Below are 16,350 nucleotides of genomic sequence, written 5' to 3'. Positions count from 1 at the left end.
TTGGTCACCTTATGCAACTTTATCCTTAAAGTTAACCTTTCACTCGCACACAGAGGAGGCAGACATTTTGTAAGATGAACACTTATGAAAACGGATTCAGTTCACAAAATGTTTTTCTTCAATGTGTAGGTATCAGATACACTAAATAATAATGTGCCCCAGTAAAGTACCATCAATCCCACTAATCGCTCTGTGCGTAGAAATGCAGCGCTCATACCTCTCGCAGTTCTTGTGCCACAGAAACGAGGCGATCGTTCTCAGACAGTGTGTTGGCGACCACATTTCTTGATTGTTTCAGCTCAGTTTGCAGTTCTAGGACCTTTTTCATGTAATATTCTTCCTTGGTTGCAGATTCCTGAATGAGCGTTTCCTCTCGACTTTCCCCATCAGCCGCCACCTTCTTATGGTTACTATGTGCTTGTCCAAATGCCTGCAGGACCGAGATAAGACATGTTACACACTCAGCCATAGACATATAAAATTACCCACTTATTGAGCTAAATGAGAGGCGCAAATTATTTTCCTCATCCATGGTCTAGCTCGGGGCTAATTTACATGGACACATCCTGTGAGAGCAAATGAAAGAAGCATTAAAAATGGAGCTTAGAACTCACTAGCTCACATGTGTCCTATGCATAGCTGCCAGCGGAAAATACTTAAATCACAATAATTTCACACTTAAAGTAATTTGCAAATTTGTATACCCCATGCTTCAATGACTGGCCCTAAAGCAGAATGGCAATGGTATGTAAAGTGAAAATGATAATAGAATTATATAAAATTGTCCACGTCATCTACACATGGCAGAGGCAGCCATTTTGTAAGCCAAACCAAATATATTTGAGGATACAGATAAAGAATTCATTATGAATGTTCTGATGCCTCACAAATGCTAATAGCTCCTACTGAATTAATGGGGACTTACTGGTTCTCAAAGTATTGGCTAAACAATCAAATAAACATGCAAAATGCTTGAAAGGCACTACTAATCCATAACATAGTATTAGGGCCTGAGCTACCACTAGGCCAACCTATGCAGCTGTCTAGGCACCAGGGTTTAGTACATGTCACTCATTCTGTGCCTTTGTCACCGTGGTGCAGCGCATTATGTGCCTGCCGGCAGTTGGTATCTTTTTACTAATGAAGTTGCCATTGCTGCTCCTCCATGTTGGTAATGCCGCACCGGACTGTGATGTCCCAGCCTGGCAGCACATTCCCAAGATGGGGACAGGTTGCTCCCCACTCTCCATGCATGGCAAGTAATGGGATAGGGGCAGGACACCAAGAATTGTGATGGGGCCTGATGTGAAGTAAGGGGGAGGAGGGTTTGCTCCCTAGCGCCCAAACACGCTGGCAGTGTCTAGAAGGCATTTGCCTGCCAATCAATTCACATGTAACTGGGGAGGTAACAGACAAATTAAATTAAAAGGCTGCATTCTCATAACTCTGGTTTAGCATACCAGATTTCTGCATTTAGCAGTGTGACACGTTCAAAAATTCATTTTACCCAGGCTGAATAAGCAAAATGGCTTACTAAATTATTATATATATTATATATATATATATATAAAAACCCAAGGGCGACTTGTATCAACAGTGTATCAATAACCACAGACATGCTATAAAAACAATAAGGTGGTCCCGAACCAAAATGTAAAGTGTGAAGCTTATCTGATAACGCATAACAACTTCATGTAGGGCTTTCCATATACAAAATCTTCTTTAATGATACATAAAAGCTCATAGTGTAATCCCATTTAAATATACAGTCTATAAAATCGTTAATCACACGTGCAATAAATATTTTAGGTTGTGCTCAATAATTGTAATACATAAGCCAATTACACAGCACAGCCAACACATTTCGTCCTGATGCAAAAACAATGGCATCACTTCCTCAGGGGAAGTCCAAGTAACGCCATTTGTAGCGTCAGGATGAAACGCGTTGGAAACACATACAAACTTAAAATTAAATTGTATGTTACCCCCACCGACGCATACACAACATAAACTTTAGATCCTTTGTACCATAAATGTGTACAGAGGAAAAGAACACTGGAGAGTATTGTCAAAGTCAAGGACTCTGAAAAAATCTTATGTCCTGTGTACGCTATCAGCGCCGTGGTATCACATATGTAATAACAATAGGGTAATGATAGGATAGGCTGAGGGACAGAGAGTGTCTGTCCTTTGCTGACATCTAATAGCTAAGACTTAGCTTTTCTAATCAGATTCCATTTGATTTCAGATAAGGAAATCAGTGAAAATGAGATACGAAAACCCCACAGATCCCACCGAGACGCATTTAACAGGGAATACCCCAGGGAAATTAAAAAACATCACATTTCTCGCAAGGAATAAAATACCATCTGTGCAGGGTCTCTACAAATCAGTTACTTATTTACAAAGCAGCTTAAAATGTCTCCTAATACCTTATGTCTGCTTATATGTAAAGATGTATCGAAGTTTCTCTTACTGACATGATCAAAAGAAGAAATGTTTAGCAATACAATTCAGTGGTTGCCTTTGAAACTCCTAAAATGAAGGAATAGACAAATGGGATATAAATATAATGTCTCAGACCACCAGGTAAAGACATGTGAGACCAAATTGTTTAGACCTTATGGTTCCGAGTACGGAACCGGTGGGATTTCAGAGAGTTCGCCACTAAATTTAAGGCGGCAATCAGTTATAAGGGTGGTTTTGCTTCATTGGGGGGGAAGTCAATTGTTTTCACCTGCAGCTGTGAGTAATAGGCGGCTGACGGAACAATTCAATTGTTGCTCAGTTCAGGCCCGAATGCTGTGGATGCAAACATCTCTGCTAGCACTCTCCTGAGCAGAAATAGTCGAAAAGTCCAGTTTTTTGGTGCCCCCAAACTGCTGTTTTGGGCCCGATAACCAGGATTTTAGATGGGTTTAGCCATTTTACATGGCTAAACATGGTCTATTTGGGCGCAACATGCGCGAAAAGGTTTGGGCGTCCAAAACAATTCAATATGGCACCCCTATCTCCCATCACTTTATACGGGGCATTGGGCATTAAAAAACAATTTCCCCCCCCCATATAAGATAACCGCTTTAAAGTTAGCAGCAGACTCGCCGGTTCCATAACCTTGGAGCCTATTGCATAACCACCCCAGGCTTTTAGAATAAAAGCAGTATACTGTAAATTAATGCAAAGAACGAAGCTCTGTAGCATCAATTGTCATCTTCATTTCAAATTATAGATAAAATAGCAAACAGCAATAAATAGCCTTACATATCCACAATTCTGCACCGTGTTCTAGAACCTACAGAAACTTTAGTATAAAGTAAATATAATATCCTGTTTAAGTATAAACTTTTACAACTTACAAGAAGCCATTTTATTTGGAGCAATCCAATCACTTACCTAATTATTCATGCACCTCCAGCTATATGAAATGAGGACTCTCACCAGTAGAATTACACACATTTAGAAGCACAATAAATCTTTTTTTATTCTCATATAGACGAGTGAGTGAAGAGACAGACCGAATGAATTCTGCAAAGCCTACAGGAGAACAGAGTCCTCCAGCATTCTGCTCAATTCCCCCAAGTAGTGAATTTAAAATTAGATTGCAGACTCTGGAGCACAATTATTTTAGGTTGCCTAAAGCAAAGTGCTAAACAGATTATCTAGTTATATTCTGAGTTAATATAGTTCTGGGACTTTCCTACTCAACATTTTTTTCAGGATACCGTACTGGGGGAGATTTATCAAAGCTTACGTAAAGATTTTCTGTCCAACCATCCAACTAGTTGATTGGTAGATTGAAAATCTGGTAGGCTTGCAGGCAGTATGCAGCCCAGCAGAACTGGTCCAATTCATTTTATTTGAGAATGGACTGCCCACGGCACCCAGAGTGTGTGCTGTGGCACCCCAGGGTGCCTCGACACCCAGTTTGGGGCTTGTACATCCAATGCCCCTTATAGACATAATCGAGAATTCTGTGTTTTTGCCGGGGCTCAGGCAAACTACCCGGGTCTCGAGCAGAAACCCAGGTTTTTGCCGAGGTGAAAATCCCGGGTCTGAGCAGGGAAATTCCTGGGTCTTACGTCTATAAGTGGTATAAATATGCTCATTAGCTCATTTAGATAACTTCACAATCCAGCCAGCATCCTAATCACAGCCACGGCCTTCTCCCTGCTCCATGTCAGTGCTCCGTATCGGTGAAAAGCAGGGGCTAGCGAGGAAGAGACAGAGCACTTCTCAGTATGCCAAGCTCTACCTGTACCTTAACAGGGCGAACAGGAGGCAGGGGAATTTGCTTTATCCCATAGGCTGCAAAAAAACCAAACCTGAATTTAACAAAAGACTACGTCACCCAGGAGGTAAATGGACCTAAGGTGAAAGAATACAGATTACTTCAAGAAAAACAGTGATTTGCTCACCCCTATAAGGGTGGAGGGTGAATCAAGGTGGGTGGTCTGTGGGCATGGCGCTACAAATCACAATGATCATGCCATCAACAAGTTCCCCACCTACCCAAAAAAGTCACTTTTCAACCCGGTCATCTCAGATTTTCGCAAAATTTAGTAGGACGGCATAAAGTAACTTTTATATGTAAAATTTTAGTCCTCAGTGATACACAGTGTTCATGCTACAGGGTTGCAAGGTCAACTAAAACGAATCATAACTTTGCTTCTAATTGTGGTAGAACTTTCATGTTGGTCTTGTTTTGAAGCTAAGGGACCAGAGATTTCAGAAAAAATTCTTTGATATTTAAATATTGTCTTTTACATTTCAAGGTCACATGATGTGACATTTGACTTTGAATATCTAAAAAGCGTATGTTTAATGTTTTTGTACATAAAATATGAGATATGGTAAGAACTTACCCTTGTTATCTCTATTTCTACGAAGTCCATAGGGTTCCACAGGATACCTTGGGTATAGGTGTGACGTCAGTCGCTGGGCACCATAGAGTTAAGCTTTTCAGCCTCCCAGGATGCACTAAGGTCCCCCTCCTATACCCCGCCCCCGAGCCAAGGCACCTCAGTTAGTTATCAAGCCATAGGCCGGAGGAGGAGAAGGAAGAGAGAGAAAAAAGATCTGGACACATACAAGAATCACATTCTCACCAGAGGGAGACGGAAAACCGGTGACCAGAGCAAAGCCCATCTGCAGCACAGGTGCGACAGGGCGGGAGTCCTGTGGAACCCTATGGACTTCGTAGAAATAGAGATAACAAGGGTAAGTTCTTACCATATCTCATATTTTCTACTTCAGGGTCCATAGGGTATCCACAGGATACCTTGGGGATGTCCCAAAGCAGTATCCTTTAAGGGTGGGGACGCTCCTGTGCAGAAAGGAGAATCCGCCGCCCGAAGGAAGCATCCTGAGAGGCGAAGGTGTCAAACCTGTAATACCTCACGAAGGTATGGACAGAGGACCACGTAGCAGCCTTGCAGATCTGAACTGCCGAGGCACCACGTCGAGCTGCCCACGAAGGACCCACAGACCTAGTGGAATGAGCCTTCAGAGAAGGAGGGACCGGTATGCCTTCATGAAGATAAGCTTCAGAAATAGCCATACGGATCCAGGCTGCCAAAGTTTGCTTTGAAGCAGGCCAACCCTTTTTACGGAAGCCATAGAGGACAAACAAAGCGTCCGACTTCCTAAACGAAGAAGTGCGGTCCACATAAGTCCTTAAGGCCCGCACAACATCCAAAGAGGCCTCACCCACGGAAAGACCCGGTGAGTTAAAGGCCGGAACAACTATTTCCTCGTTAACATGAAACTGGGAAACAACTTTGGGAAGAAACTCGGGCCGAGTGCGGAGCACTGCCCTGTTCCCATGAAAAACCAAGAAAGGGGGTCTACAAGAAAGAGCCCCTAACTCAGAAACACGTCTGGCCGAAGCAATGGCCAGAAGGAAAACAGTCTTAGCTGTTAGCCATTTAAGATCCACTGAGCCCAGTGGTTCAAACGGCGGTCCTTGGAGAGCCCTCAGGACCACAGCCAAATCCCAAGGCGCCACAGGTGGAACAAAGGGCGGCTGAATGCGGAGAACACCCTGCATAAAGGTGCGCACATCCGGGATTGTAGCAATCCTACGGTGAAACCAGACAGATAGGGCCGAAACCTGTACCTTCAAAGAAGCAAGGCGAAGCCCATGATCTAGTCCCGCTTGCAGGAAGGCGAGAATCCGAGACAGACGAAACTCCCGCGGTGCATAACCTCTCGGTCGACACCACTGGAAGAACGTATGCCACACGCGATGGTATATCCTCGCGGAAGACGGTTTCCGAGCTCGTAACATGGTACGCACCACAGAGCTGGAAAACCCCCGGGACCTCAGCATGGCCGTCTCAACAGCCACGCCGTCAAAGACAGCCGAGTCAGGTCCGGGTGAAGGCAAGGACCCTGAGACAGAAGGTCCGGTCGTAGCGGCAACCGCAGAGGACTGTCCACGGACAGACCCTGAAGGTCTGAGAACCAGTGCCGTCTGGGCCACGCGGGAGCTATCAACAGGAGCGTCCCTCCTTCCTGTTTGAATTTCCGGATTACCCGTGGAAGAAGGGAGACCGGAGGGAACAGGTATGCGAAACGGAACGTCCACCGGACGGACAGAGCATCCACCAGAGACGCCCCTTCGTCTCTTGTGCGAGACCCGTACACCGGCAACTTGTTGTTGTGCCGGGACGCCATGAGGTCGATTTCTGGAAGATCCCACCTGTCCACCAGTAGTTGAAAAACGTCCGGGTGCAGGGACCATTCCCCCGGATGAACGTCCTGGCGACTTAGAAAGTCCGCCTCCCAATTTAGCACTCCCGGGATGAAGACCGCTGATATGGCCGGAAGATTGCGCTCCGCCCAAACCAGGATCCGAGAGACCTCTACGAGAGCCGCCCGACTGCGAGTTCCTCCTTGCCTGTTTATGTAGGCCACGGTGGTAGCGTTGTCCGACTGGACCTGCACCGGGCGACCCTGGAGAAACCGCTGTGCCTGCTGGAGAGCATTGAAGACCGCACGGAGTTCCAAGATATTTATTGGAAGCTCCGCTTCTGTCGGCGTCCACCTGCCCTGGAACAAGTGTGGACCCGAAACTGCTCCCCAGCCCCGAAGACTGGCGTCCGTTGTCAACAGGACCCAATTTGGAACCCAGAACGGACGTCCCTTGTTGAGGTGGGTCGTCTGTAACCACCACGCAAGGGACAGGCGAACCTCCTGGGTGAGCACAATCGTCTGGGACTTCAGAGACTGAGGCAGCCCGTTCCACTTGGACAGGATCAGGTGCTGCAGAGGTCTGGAGTGAAACTGGGCGTATTCCACCATGTCGAACACCGACACCATGGAGCCCAGTAACCTCATCGCCGAGTGTAAGGACACCCGGCGGCTGTGCAGGCAACTGCGCACCCTTGACTGTAAAGCAGAGATCTTGTCCTCCGTCACGAAGATCCTTTGCTGTCCCGAGTCCAATAAGGCTCCAAGATGCAGAATCCTCCGAGACGGGATTAGAGTGGACTTCTGCCAGTTGATTAGCCAGCCGTGCCGTTGCAGCAGTGCAATGGTCAGGTCCAAGTGGCGTAACAGGAGCTCTGGAGATCCTGCCACCAATAACAGGTCGTCCAAATACGGCAACATGCGGACTCCCTGCAGCCGCAGAGAAGCCGCCATGACCGCCATCACCTTGGTGAAAACACGTGGTGCTGTTGCCAGGCCAAAAGGTAACGCCCGAAACTGGAAGTGGTCGCTGCGGATTGCAAACCTGAGGAACTGTTGATGGCGCAAAAGAATAGGGACATGCAGGTAAGCGTCCTGTATGTCCAATGACACCAAGTAGTCCCCAGGTTCCAGCGCCAGAATGATGGACCGTAGGGTCTCCATCCGAAACTTCGGGACCCGCAAAGACTTGTTGAGTGCTTTGAGGTTGAGAATCGGACGATATGACCCATTGGGTTTCTGTACCAAAAATAGATTTGAATAGAAACCCTGGCCCCTCTGGGAGAATGGAACAGCCACTATAACTCCAGCCTGGAGCATAGTGTGCAATACCTTCCGCAGCTCCGTAGCCTTGTTCTGGTATGATGGGAGACCCGTGGTGAAGAAGCGAGCCGGGGGTCTGTGCCGGAAGGAGAGGGCGTATCCGTGGGAAACCACCTCCAGAACCCAAGTGTCTGTCGTAGTGGTCGACCAACACTGGGCGAACTGTAGCAGGCGGCCTCCCACCCTGGGATCCCCCAAAGGGAGGCCCGGACCGTCAGGCCGCAGGCTTGTCATCTGGCTTGGGGGCCGGACGTCTGGTACTCCATGCCTGCTTCCGGGGCTTGACCGATTTCTTAGGGCCAGCCTGTCGAGGAAACGACTGTGGTTTGGGCCTGCCCTGGGCCCTAGATGACCGAAAGGACGATGGTCCCGAACCAGAAGGAGCAGCGGCCGATGGAAGACAAGCAGATTTGGCTGCCGCCAGCGTGGCCACAATCTTATCCAGATCCGGACCGAAGAGAACTTCTCCGGTAAACGGCAACGCTTCCAGACCTTTCTTGGAATCTGCGTCCGCCTTCCAGGATCGCAGCCACAAGGTGCGACGAGCAGCTACCGCTGCTGAAGAAATTCTAGACACCAGAGTACTAATGTCTAGAGCCGCCTCGTTGATGTAGGTGGCCGAATCACGGAGATTGCCAATCAACTCCGCCTGTTCGGCCGGACAGTCGGATTCAAAAGAAGCCTCTAATGAATCCGCCCAGCGCTCCATCGCTCTGGCAACCCAGCAAATGGCCATAGCCGGCCGTGCTGCCCCCCCTGCAAGGGAATAAGCGGACTTCAGGCAGATTTCTACCTTGCGGTCCGTAGCATCCTTAAGGGAGGACATGGATGGCATCGGCAATGTGGCACTACGGACAAGACGGGTCACGTGAGAATCCACCTGTGGAGGGGATTCCCACTTGGCAAAATAATTATCCGCGAACGGATAAGCCACCGCCAGGCGTCTCTGCGGCTGGTATCTTTTGCCAGGTTGTTTCCACGCCTCCTCTAAATGGTCCACCAACTGACCCGAAAGAGGAAAGACTGTGGCATCGCCCTTCACATCTTTGAAAAAGGCATACTTAGATTTAGCCGCTGGGGGAACTTCGTCCTCAATCACCAAGGCTGTGCGGACCGCCCGAATAAGTCCAGGAATATATACTTTGGACTTAGCATCAGCGTCCTTAGTATGGAGAGGTTCCTGATCGTAAGGATCCAGAATCTCCCCATCATCAGACGTCCCTTCGTCATCCTCATAAGGAGCGGACAGAGACGCCACCGGCCTTTTATGAGGCCGCATCACAGACTCCCCTTGCAACACATCCGACAAGTGCTGTACAGAACTCGTCAGGGAGTTAACCCACGCTGGCTCCTGAGAACCCGGGAGCGGGGAAATAGGGAGACTGTGGGGTACCACCAATTGTCGTGGGAACCCCTGCATGGGTGACGACACCACAGACTGCTGGGACAAACCCATCGGAGTAAACGCGGGCTGCGGAGCTAACTGGCCCACTAAAGCTGTTAACGCCTGAGCGAAACAAGCCCAGGGCGGCTCCTGTACCGGTGCTGTAACCGTAATAGGCCGCGCCATGGACAAACACTGCCGGCAAAGGCCCTCCGCGCTACCCTCCCCCTCCGCTAACGGTACTTTGCACGTGGTACACTGTAGCCGGAGGGGAAAATCACTTTCAGACATGATGGCACCACGTATGTGACCTCTCTCACCAATTAAGTATTAAATAGGCGAGAGACCACCCTGCAGCACCGCACCGCACCGCAAGGGCTTTAGCAGAAGACAGGGACAGTAATAAAGCTGACAGTTTAGATGAAGAAAAGTTACAGGCAGCGCTAGCACAGTCACATACAATGCAGAGAAATAACAATTCCTGCACTAACAGCGCTGATCACTCAACTACACAGACACAGGGCCTGGTAGGACACAGCGCTGCATACACAGACCTGAGCCACAGCGGAGGAGAGGTATGCGGGGGGACCCAGACCACGATGCTTCCGTCCAGCGCTTCCAGCAGCGTTCACCATGCGTTCTGGAGAAGATGGCCGCCGAGGAGCAGAGAGGAGGCTGGCCTGGGGGAGGAGCGCTGCCACAGGACCAGTCGGCAGCATGCAGAGAGGGCTGTGTGCAGCGGGGGAGGCGCCGGCTGTGAGACAGGGAAGGCGCGCTCCCCTGGCATGCATTTAACCCCTGGGACGCCGCAGCGCTACCGCTCTGCTGCGGTCCGCTGTCCCAGGGGGTAGTGGAAAGCGCAGGTTGGTCGCCTGGCTCCACGCTGCAGCCAGTCCCCAGGGAGCCCCCTGCCTGGGGACTTAGGACCATGTGACCAGCGGGGACCCACCGCGGGACCCCGCTGCTTACCTTTGTCCCCCTTGGATCCGGCCATGGTCCGGAACATCTGGGGTCACCGCTAGCTGTGACCCCAGGTGCTCACCAGCATCCCCGGATCGGTACCGGCGTTCTGGTACCGGCGGGGGTGTAGGGAAGACAGCATGGACGTCAGGACTGACTGTCCATGCTGTACATCCAGATGTGCAGCCACAGCTGCACTGAAGAAAGCTTCAGGGGCTCTTCTAGCCCCCACTCCGACAGGTGCACCCGACGCCGGCCGGGCACCAAACTAAACTGAGGTGCCTTGGCTCGGGGGCGGGGTATAGGAGGGGGACCCTAGTGCATCCTGGGAGGCTGAAAAGCTTAACTCTATGGTGCCCAGCGACTGACGTCACACCTATACCCAAGGTATCCTGTGGATACCCTATGGACCCTGAAGTAGAAAGTATGTTATACACTTAAATACAATCTCGCTTTGGCACAAGTTTCATTTCGGGAAGCCTTTGAGAACAGGAGTAAAATAAAAATATTAAGTACGGCAACTCAACCCTTCTTGCACCAACTATGCAAATGGCAAAGTTCAGACTTGTCTTGTAGTGTCTCTCTCTGTGTTCTAGGGATGGCTATCGGTAGTTTACCATCGATGGCACCATCGGTGATAACCATCAATGGTAAAGTATCAATCTATTCAATGGTTTGCATCACTTGATGGCTACCACTGCCGTGTGTCTGACAAGCCGCGCGGGCTAAAAAAAAATGGGGTGGGGTGGGGTTTAGTGGCCAGTCAGTGGGCAGGGCTAAGTTCTGTGTCATGAGCAGGAAAAACCATCGAGTTCCACTTTGCCATCGATGGCATAAAAGAAAATAATTGTCTCTCTACCATCGATGGCAAACATCAACCATCGGTAGTAAACAATCAATATTTGTAAACTATTGATGGTCAATGGCCATCCCTACTGTGTTCTTCTCAGTCTGGCTGCAGCTTCTGCATTGAGACCTAGTGATAGAAGGGACTAAGGGGCTAATTCAGCAGATTCCAGATCATCGGGAATCTGCGAATGCGCAGGACCCATTCTGCAAGTGTGCAGAATGGGTCCTGCTAACAAACGCTAGCCCTTAATTGCCTCTGCCTGAATGATGTATCTTCCCCATTTTGCAGGAGTGGCAACCCCAGGATCTGCGTTGATCAACGCAGTATCCTGAGCTCGCAAGCTGGCCAGGCTGAGTAAGCTGAGGCTTACTCAGCTGCCCGGCCTCCCGGCACCGTCCACCATTGTGACCATGGATAAAAATGGATAAAAAGTACATTAAGACTCATTGCTGCAACCCATTTGATATTAAAGGACACAGTAGCAGTAGAAAACAATTATCAGGCACAGGTTCCTCTGCTGGAATATATACTTTAACTTTTGCAATATTTACAGCTTTCTTTTTGCAAGTTTTCTTCTTTCGTTCTTTTCCTCTTGATAGGCGATGCTCCCACACTGCTTACACTTCCATTTAATGATGGCAAAGCTGAATCAGTCCTGCAGGTTGCCACTCCTGTGTCACTTTCCTCATCAATTGATGTGCTTGGTCCTTCCTCTGCAGTTAAAGAATCATTTGATCACTTTGACACATGGCTGTATTTTAATCATCCATAGTAGCATCTTCCTTAATTGTTTTCTACTGCTGCTATGTCCTTTAATATCAAATGGGTTGCAGCACTGAGCCCCAATGTACTTCTTATCCATTTATCACGCTTTTCATCAAATTACTACTATTCACTGAAAACTGTATTAGATAAACCAGACCAGAGGTTCCCAAACACGGTCCTCAAGGCACCCCAACAGTTCAAATTTTAGAGAGATCCATGGTTGAGCCCAGGTGGTTAAATCAAACTGACTAATGTACTAATTTAATCACCTGTGGTCAAGCATGGATATCCTTAAAACCTTGACTGTTAGGGTTCCCTGAGGACTGCGTTTGGGAACCTCTGAGATAAACTGTCTTAGGCCCTCATTCAGACCCACTCGCAAGCGGGCGCACGTACGTTAGGCGTACGTACAAAAATATTTAAATTCAATGGCTCGCTCGTATTTTCGTTCGCATCTAAAATTCCTCCCAAAACTCTGACGACCCCTCCTCTAACTAACGAGCGTACGAAATAGCGAGCGTACATCCCCGAAATGGCTTGAAAGGAACGCACGCACAAGTATAAACAGGAAGTGGCCTTGTCAGATGTCGATTACCTGCTCCTTTATTCTGCCTACCTCCATCAATCGTATCATGCCAATCAATGTATCAATTAGCTTAATTGTTTGTTTTTTTTCAACACAATGAAAGAAACTTTACTCTTGTCTGTGTTTGTGTTTACCCGCAGAATACGTACGGATGAAACATTCGCTTGTATTGTTTAAAAAACATGTGAACCACAATTAAACAATTGTACTATTGCTGTGTATCCCCGCATATTTCCCTGGGTTCATTTCTTTATTTAAATTTGCTTACGCATGTCACTGCATCAAGCCTATCCTAACTCTCCAGAGATTTCTGGCCCTGTCGAACACATGACTCATACACTAACCAATAAAATTGCTCCTGTTAATTTCCAAAATACATTAGCCAATCAGAAAATTTTTACACACTTTATCAAAAATGATTTTTAAGAAAAACACCATTGCCATCATGAGAGCCTCCGCATTCACCAGGCGTGAGCTGCTGGTGCTTACGGAGGTCATGGATCGCCGGATCACCAGCCAGCCAGAACCCATGACCAACCGGCAGAAGCGCTCCGCGTATGCGGAGGTACGGTCCCGCCTGCGGTCCTTTGGATCACGCCGCAACATCGGCCAGCTGGAGCGCAGGTGGTCCGACCTGCAACGGCGAACGCCCCGCTTGCTGGCATGCTTTCGCATGCAGATCCTGGCAAGTAAGTGTTATGTATTGTGGTTTTAATGTTTGTGTTTGTGGGGCAAACTGCGTGTGCATGTTTTCATGTTTGTTCTATTTATTATTTGTACTCATATCTGCGTCTGCATGTTTTCCTGTCTGTTCTATTTATTATTTGTACTCATATCTGCGTCTGCATGTTTTCCCTCTTTTTATGAATTTTTAATTCTACTGCTTTTTTTTTTTTTATTTTTATTTTTTTGTTTGTTTGTTTGGCCGGATTTGTCCATAAACTAAACGCAATTTATTTGACATATTTTAGGGGGACAGCCAAGACTCCGCCGTCAACGTCGGCGTTCCCGCCCACTCTCCCCAACCCCCAGCCAACACTCCACCCCAAATCTTTCCCCTATTCCCCACTCCTCCCCATCCTTCCCAGACCCTCTCCCGGAAATGTCGGGACTCCTTCCCCTCCGTCCCACTTCCCCCTCTCCTCCACCCACCCCTCTTCCAATTACCCCCTCCCCGGAGTCCAGCATAACTCCGCCCCATTCTTTGGGGAATGACGGATCCTCCGAGGAGGATCATGGAGGTTTTGCCGGAGCTCCCGATTTTTTTCCCGGTATGTTTTTTATTATTTTTTTTTAAACCACAAACTGTTTGTATGTAATCATGTGTCGTGCCTTTCTTCGTGTTTTTGTGGCTTGACTTTTGTTGATTGTGAAGGTTTGCCTTTACCTCTTCCTGGTGATTTAAGCATACACATATCATACCTGTGGGAATTTGTACCTAGGCCTTGTATTTTTGCCAGCCCACACTTTTTATTTATGTTTTTGGGTTTAGGAGTGATTTGTTTTTTAATTAATGTTTTTCTGTGGAGTCCCTATTGTTGTATTAACCCACACACTTTTCTCACCCACAGAGGAACAGAGGCGTCGCCAAGAGGTGGCGGATGTTGTGGGGCAGATGCGCCACCATGTAATCGGCCTTCTGGTGGCCCTCGACCGACTGTCTGGCCTCCTTCGGCATTAGATTTTTTTTTTTTGTTGTATTTTCCCAATAAAATTTTAAAGACAAATATACGTTGTGGATCATTTTTAAAAACCAAAACCAAAATAGTTTAGCCTGACATAAGTTCCTGCAAGGATTTCCCTTTTGTAAAAGTTAGATTGTGTTTTGTCTTTGTATGTCAAACAGACACCAGAAACACATAACAGTAACAATGTAATTTCCCTTTTTGGGTGTAGTGTCAATTTCAGATTTCTACATTTTCCAGGTTCCTACTTGGTGCGCAAGCTGCTTAGGCCAATCTTACAAATCCCAAGGTTGGGCCAGGCTTCCTTTTGGTGTGGATTGGAAAGCTGAAAACATATTTCAGTTTTGCTCATCTGGCGTCAGTACTGGTTTACCCCTTAGTCAAATGTAACTTGTGTTAACCTGGTTACACTTGCTGTTAACGTCCCAAAAAAGGAAGACCATTTCACTCTTCAAACATTTATTCACCACATAACAGAGCAAACAAAGTGGTCACTCCCCAAAAAAATACACAGTGATAAATTCAAATACAACACATACCAAGAAAAAAATAAATAAAAACACAAAATCAAGAACTGGTTGACGAAGGACCATGCCAACATGATTCCACAAACATGGCGTTGCGATATGGGTTCCAGAATATATGCCCAAAAGGACCAGATCCAGGTTTGGTAAGGGTAGCAGGAAGTAGTGAGCGTTGGAGTGCCAAAGATTATGTGAACAAACAGAAGATGGTGAGAAAAATAAAAATAAATTAGATGTTTGCCCCAAAAAAAAAACACATTAGGTATAAACACTGGAGTTTTGAACAAACTTACCTAAAAAATCTGGCCACAACATCATCGCGTATGGCCCCCCCACATACTGACCTTCGACCAACCTCGGGGGGGCCATCCTCAGGTAAGGCATCCTCTGGCTGCATTGGGACACCACTCCTTATGGCAATGTTGTGAAATATCCCACACAGGACCACAATTTTAGACACCATATCCGGCACATACATGAGCTCGCCACCAGAGCGGTGGAGGCATCTGAATCGGCCTTTTAAAAGGCCGATACAGCGCTCCACCACTTGCCTGGTGGCTGTAAGTGCGGAATTATACGCACTTTGTGGCCCTGGTGTGGGAGCCAAATAAGGAGTGAGCAGCCAGGACATGCAAGGGTATCCACTGTCTCCTGTGAACAAAAATAGACCACATCAGGAACACTGTGTATCAAGCTTAACATTGTTATGTACTAAAGGTCTCCACTTACCCAGAAGCCACGCATCACCAGCTTGTAGGTTGGTTAATTTCTGCCATATCCCTGATTGCCGGATGACGAAGGAGTCATGAGCACTTCCGGGTAATTTAGCATTCAGGGACAGGATCTGGAGGGAGGCATCACATACCACCATTACATTCAGGGAGTGATAGTGTTTCCTGTTTCTAAATATGGCCTCCAGCCGTGCTGGAGGCTGAAGTGGTATGTGAGTACCATCCACAACCCCTATGATGTGTGGGAAGCCAGCTATTTGGTAAAAATTGGCCTTGGCCACACTAAGGGCACCCATATCCAAAGGCATTTGAATAAAATGATGGAGGTGCTTGAAAAGTGCCTCCATCACTGCCCTCAGGATCCGGGAAAAGGAGGATTGGGAGATGCCCGCCACTATTCCGACCGTTGTTTGAAACGATCCTGAGGCACAGAAATGTAACACCGCCATAAATTGCGTCAGTGGTGGTATTGCTGTTGGACTGTCAATTTGCCGCTCAAGATCACTTTCTATTAATGAGAGAGTGTCTATGATGATTTTGGGAGGTAGACGGTAGCGTCTTAAAACCTCATCATCGGGCATTCCAAAAAGGGTGACGCGTGTTCGAAATATCTGGGGCCTTGCATGCCTACGATGCCTACGCCTGGGACGAGTTTGAGGTTGGTCGTCTTCCGGGAGCAGGGCCAGAACAATTCGCCCCAGATCTATCTGAAATTCAAAGTTTACAATGTAAGGCTTTTGACCCACCCCAAAAGTAAGAAAAAAAAACTTAGCTTTCTGATACCATCCATAGCTGCTTACATGCCGGGGTATTGTCATGATATGTATAAACTGTAAAAAAGGCAACAATGAG

At 47.6% G+C, this 16,350-nt stretch overlaps 1 protein-coding gene across 4 annotated transcripts in view; it reads right to left on the bottom strand.

The window, feature by feature from the left end:
- BICD2 (BICD cargo adaptor 2) overlaps nucleotides 1-16,350 on the bottom strand; it is a 112,305-nt gene that overhangs the window by 36,302 nt on the left and 59,653 nt on the right. For all 4 annotated transcript variants that reach the window (XM_088478687.1, XM_088478688.1, XM_088478689.1 and 1 more), the window contains exon 2: nucleotides 218-430. In XM_088478687.1, coding sequence (XP_088334813.1) covers nucleotides 218-430 — 213 coding nt within the window. The remainder of the gene's footprint in view (nucleotides 1-217; nucleotides 431-16,350) is intronic.

This window comes from Taudactylus pleione, unplaced genomic scaffold (assembly GCF_031769625.1).
Source record: "Taudactylus pleione unplaced genomic scaffold, aTauple2 ptg000217l, whole genome shotgun sequence".
NCBI classification, from domain to species: Eukaryota; Metazoa; Chordata; class Amphibia; order Anura; family Myobatrachidae; genus Taudactylus; species Taudactylus pleione.
The sequence above is the reverse complement of the archived record's forward strand: the minus strand, read 5'-3'. Positions and strand labels throughout refer to the sequence as shown.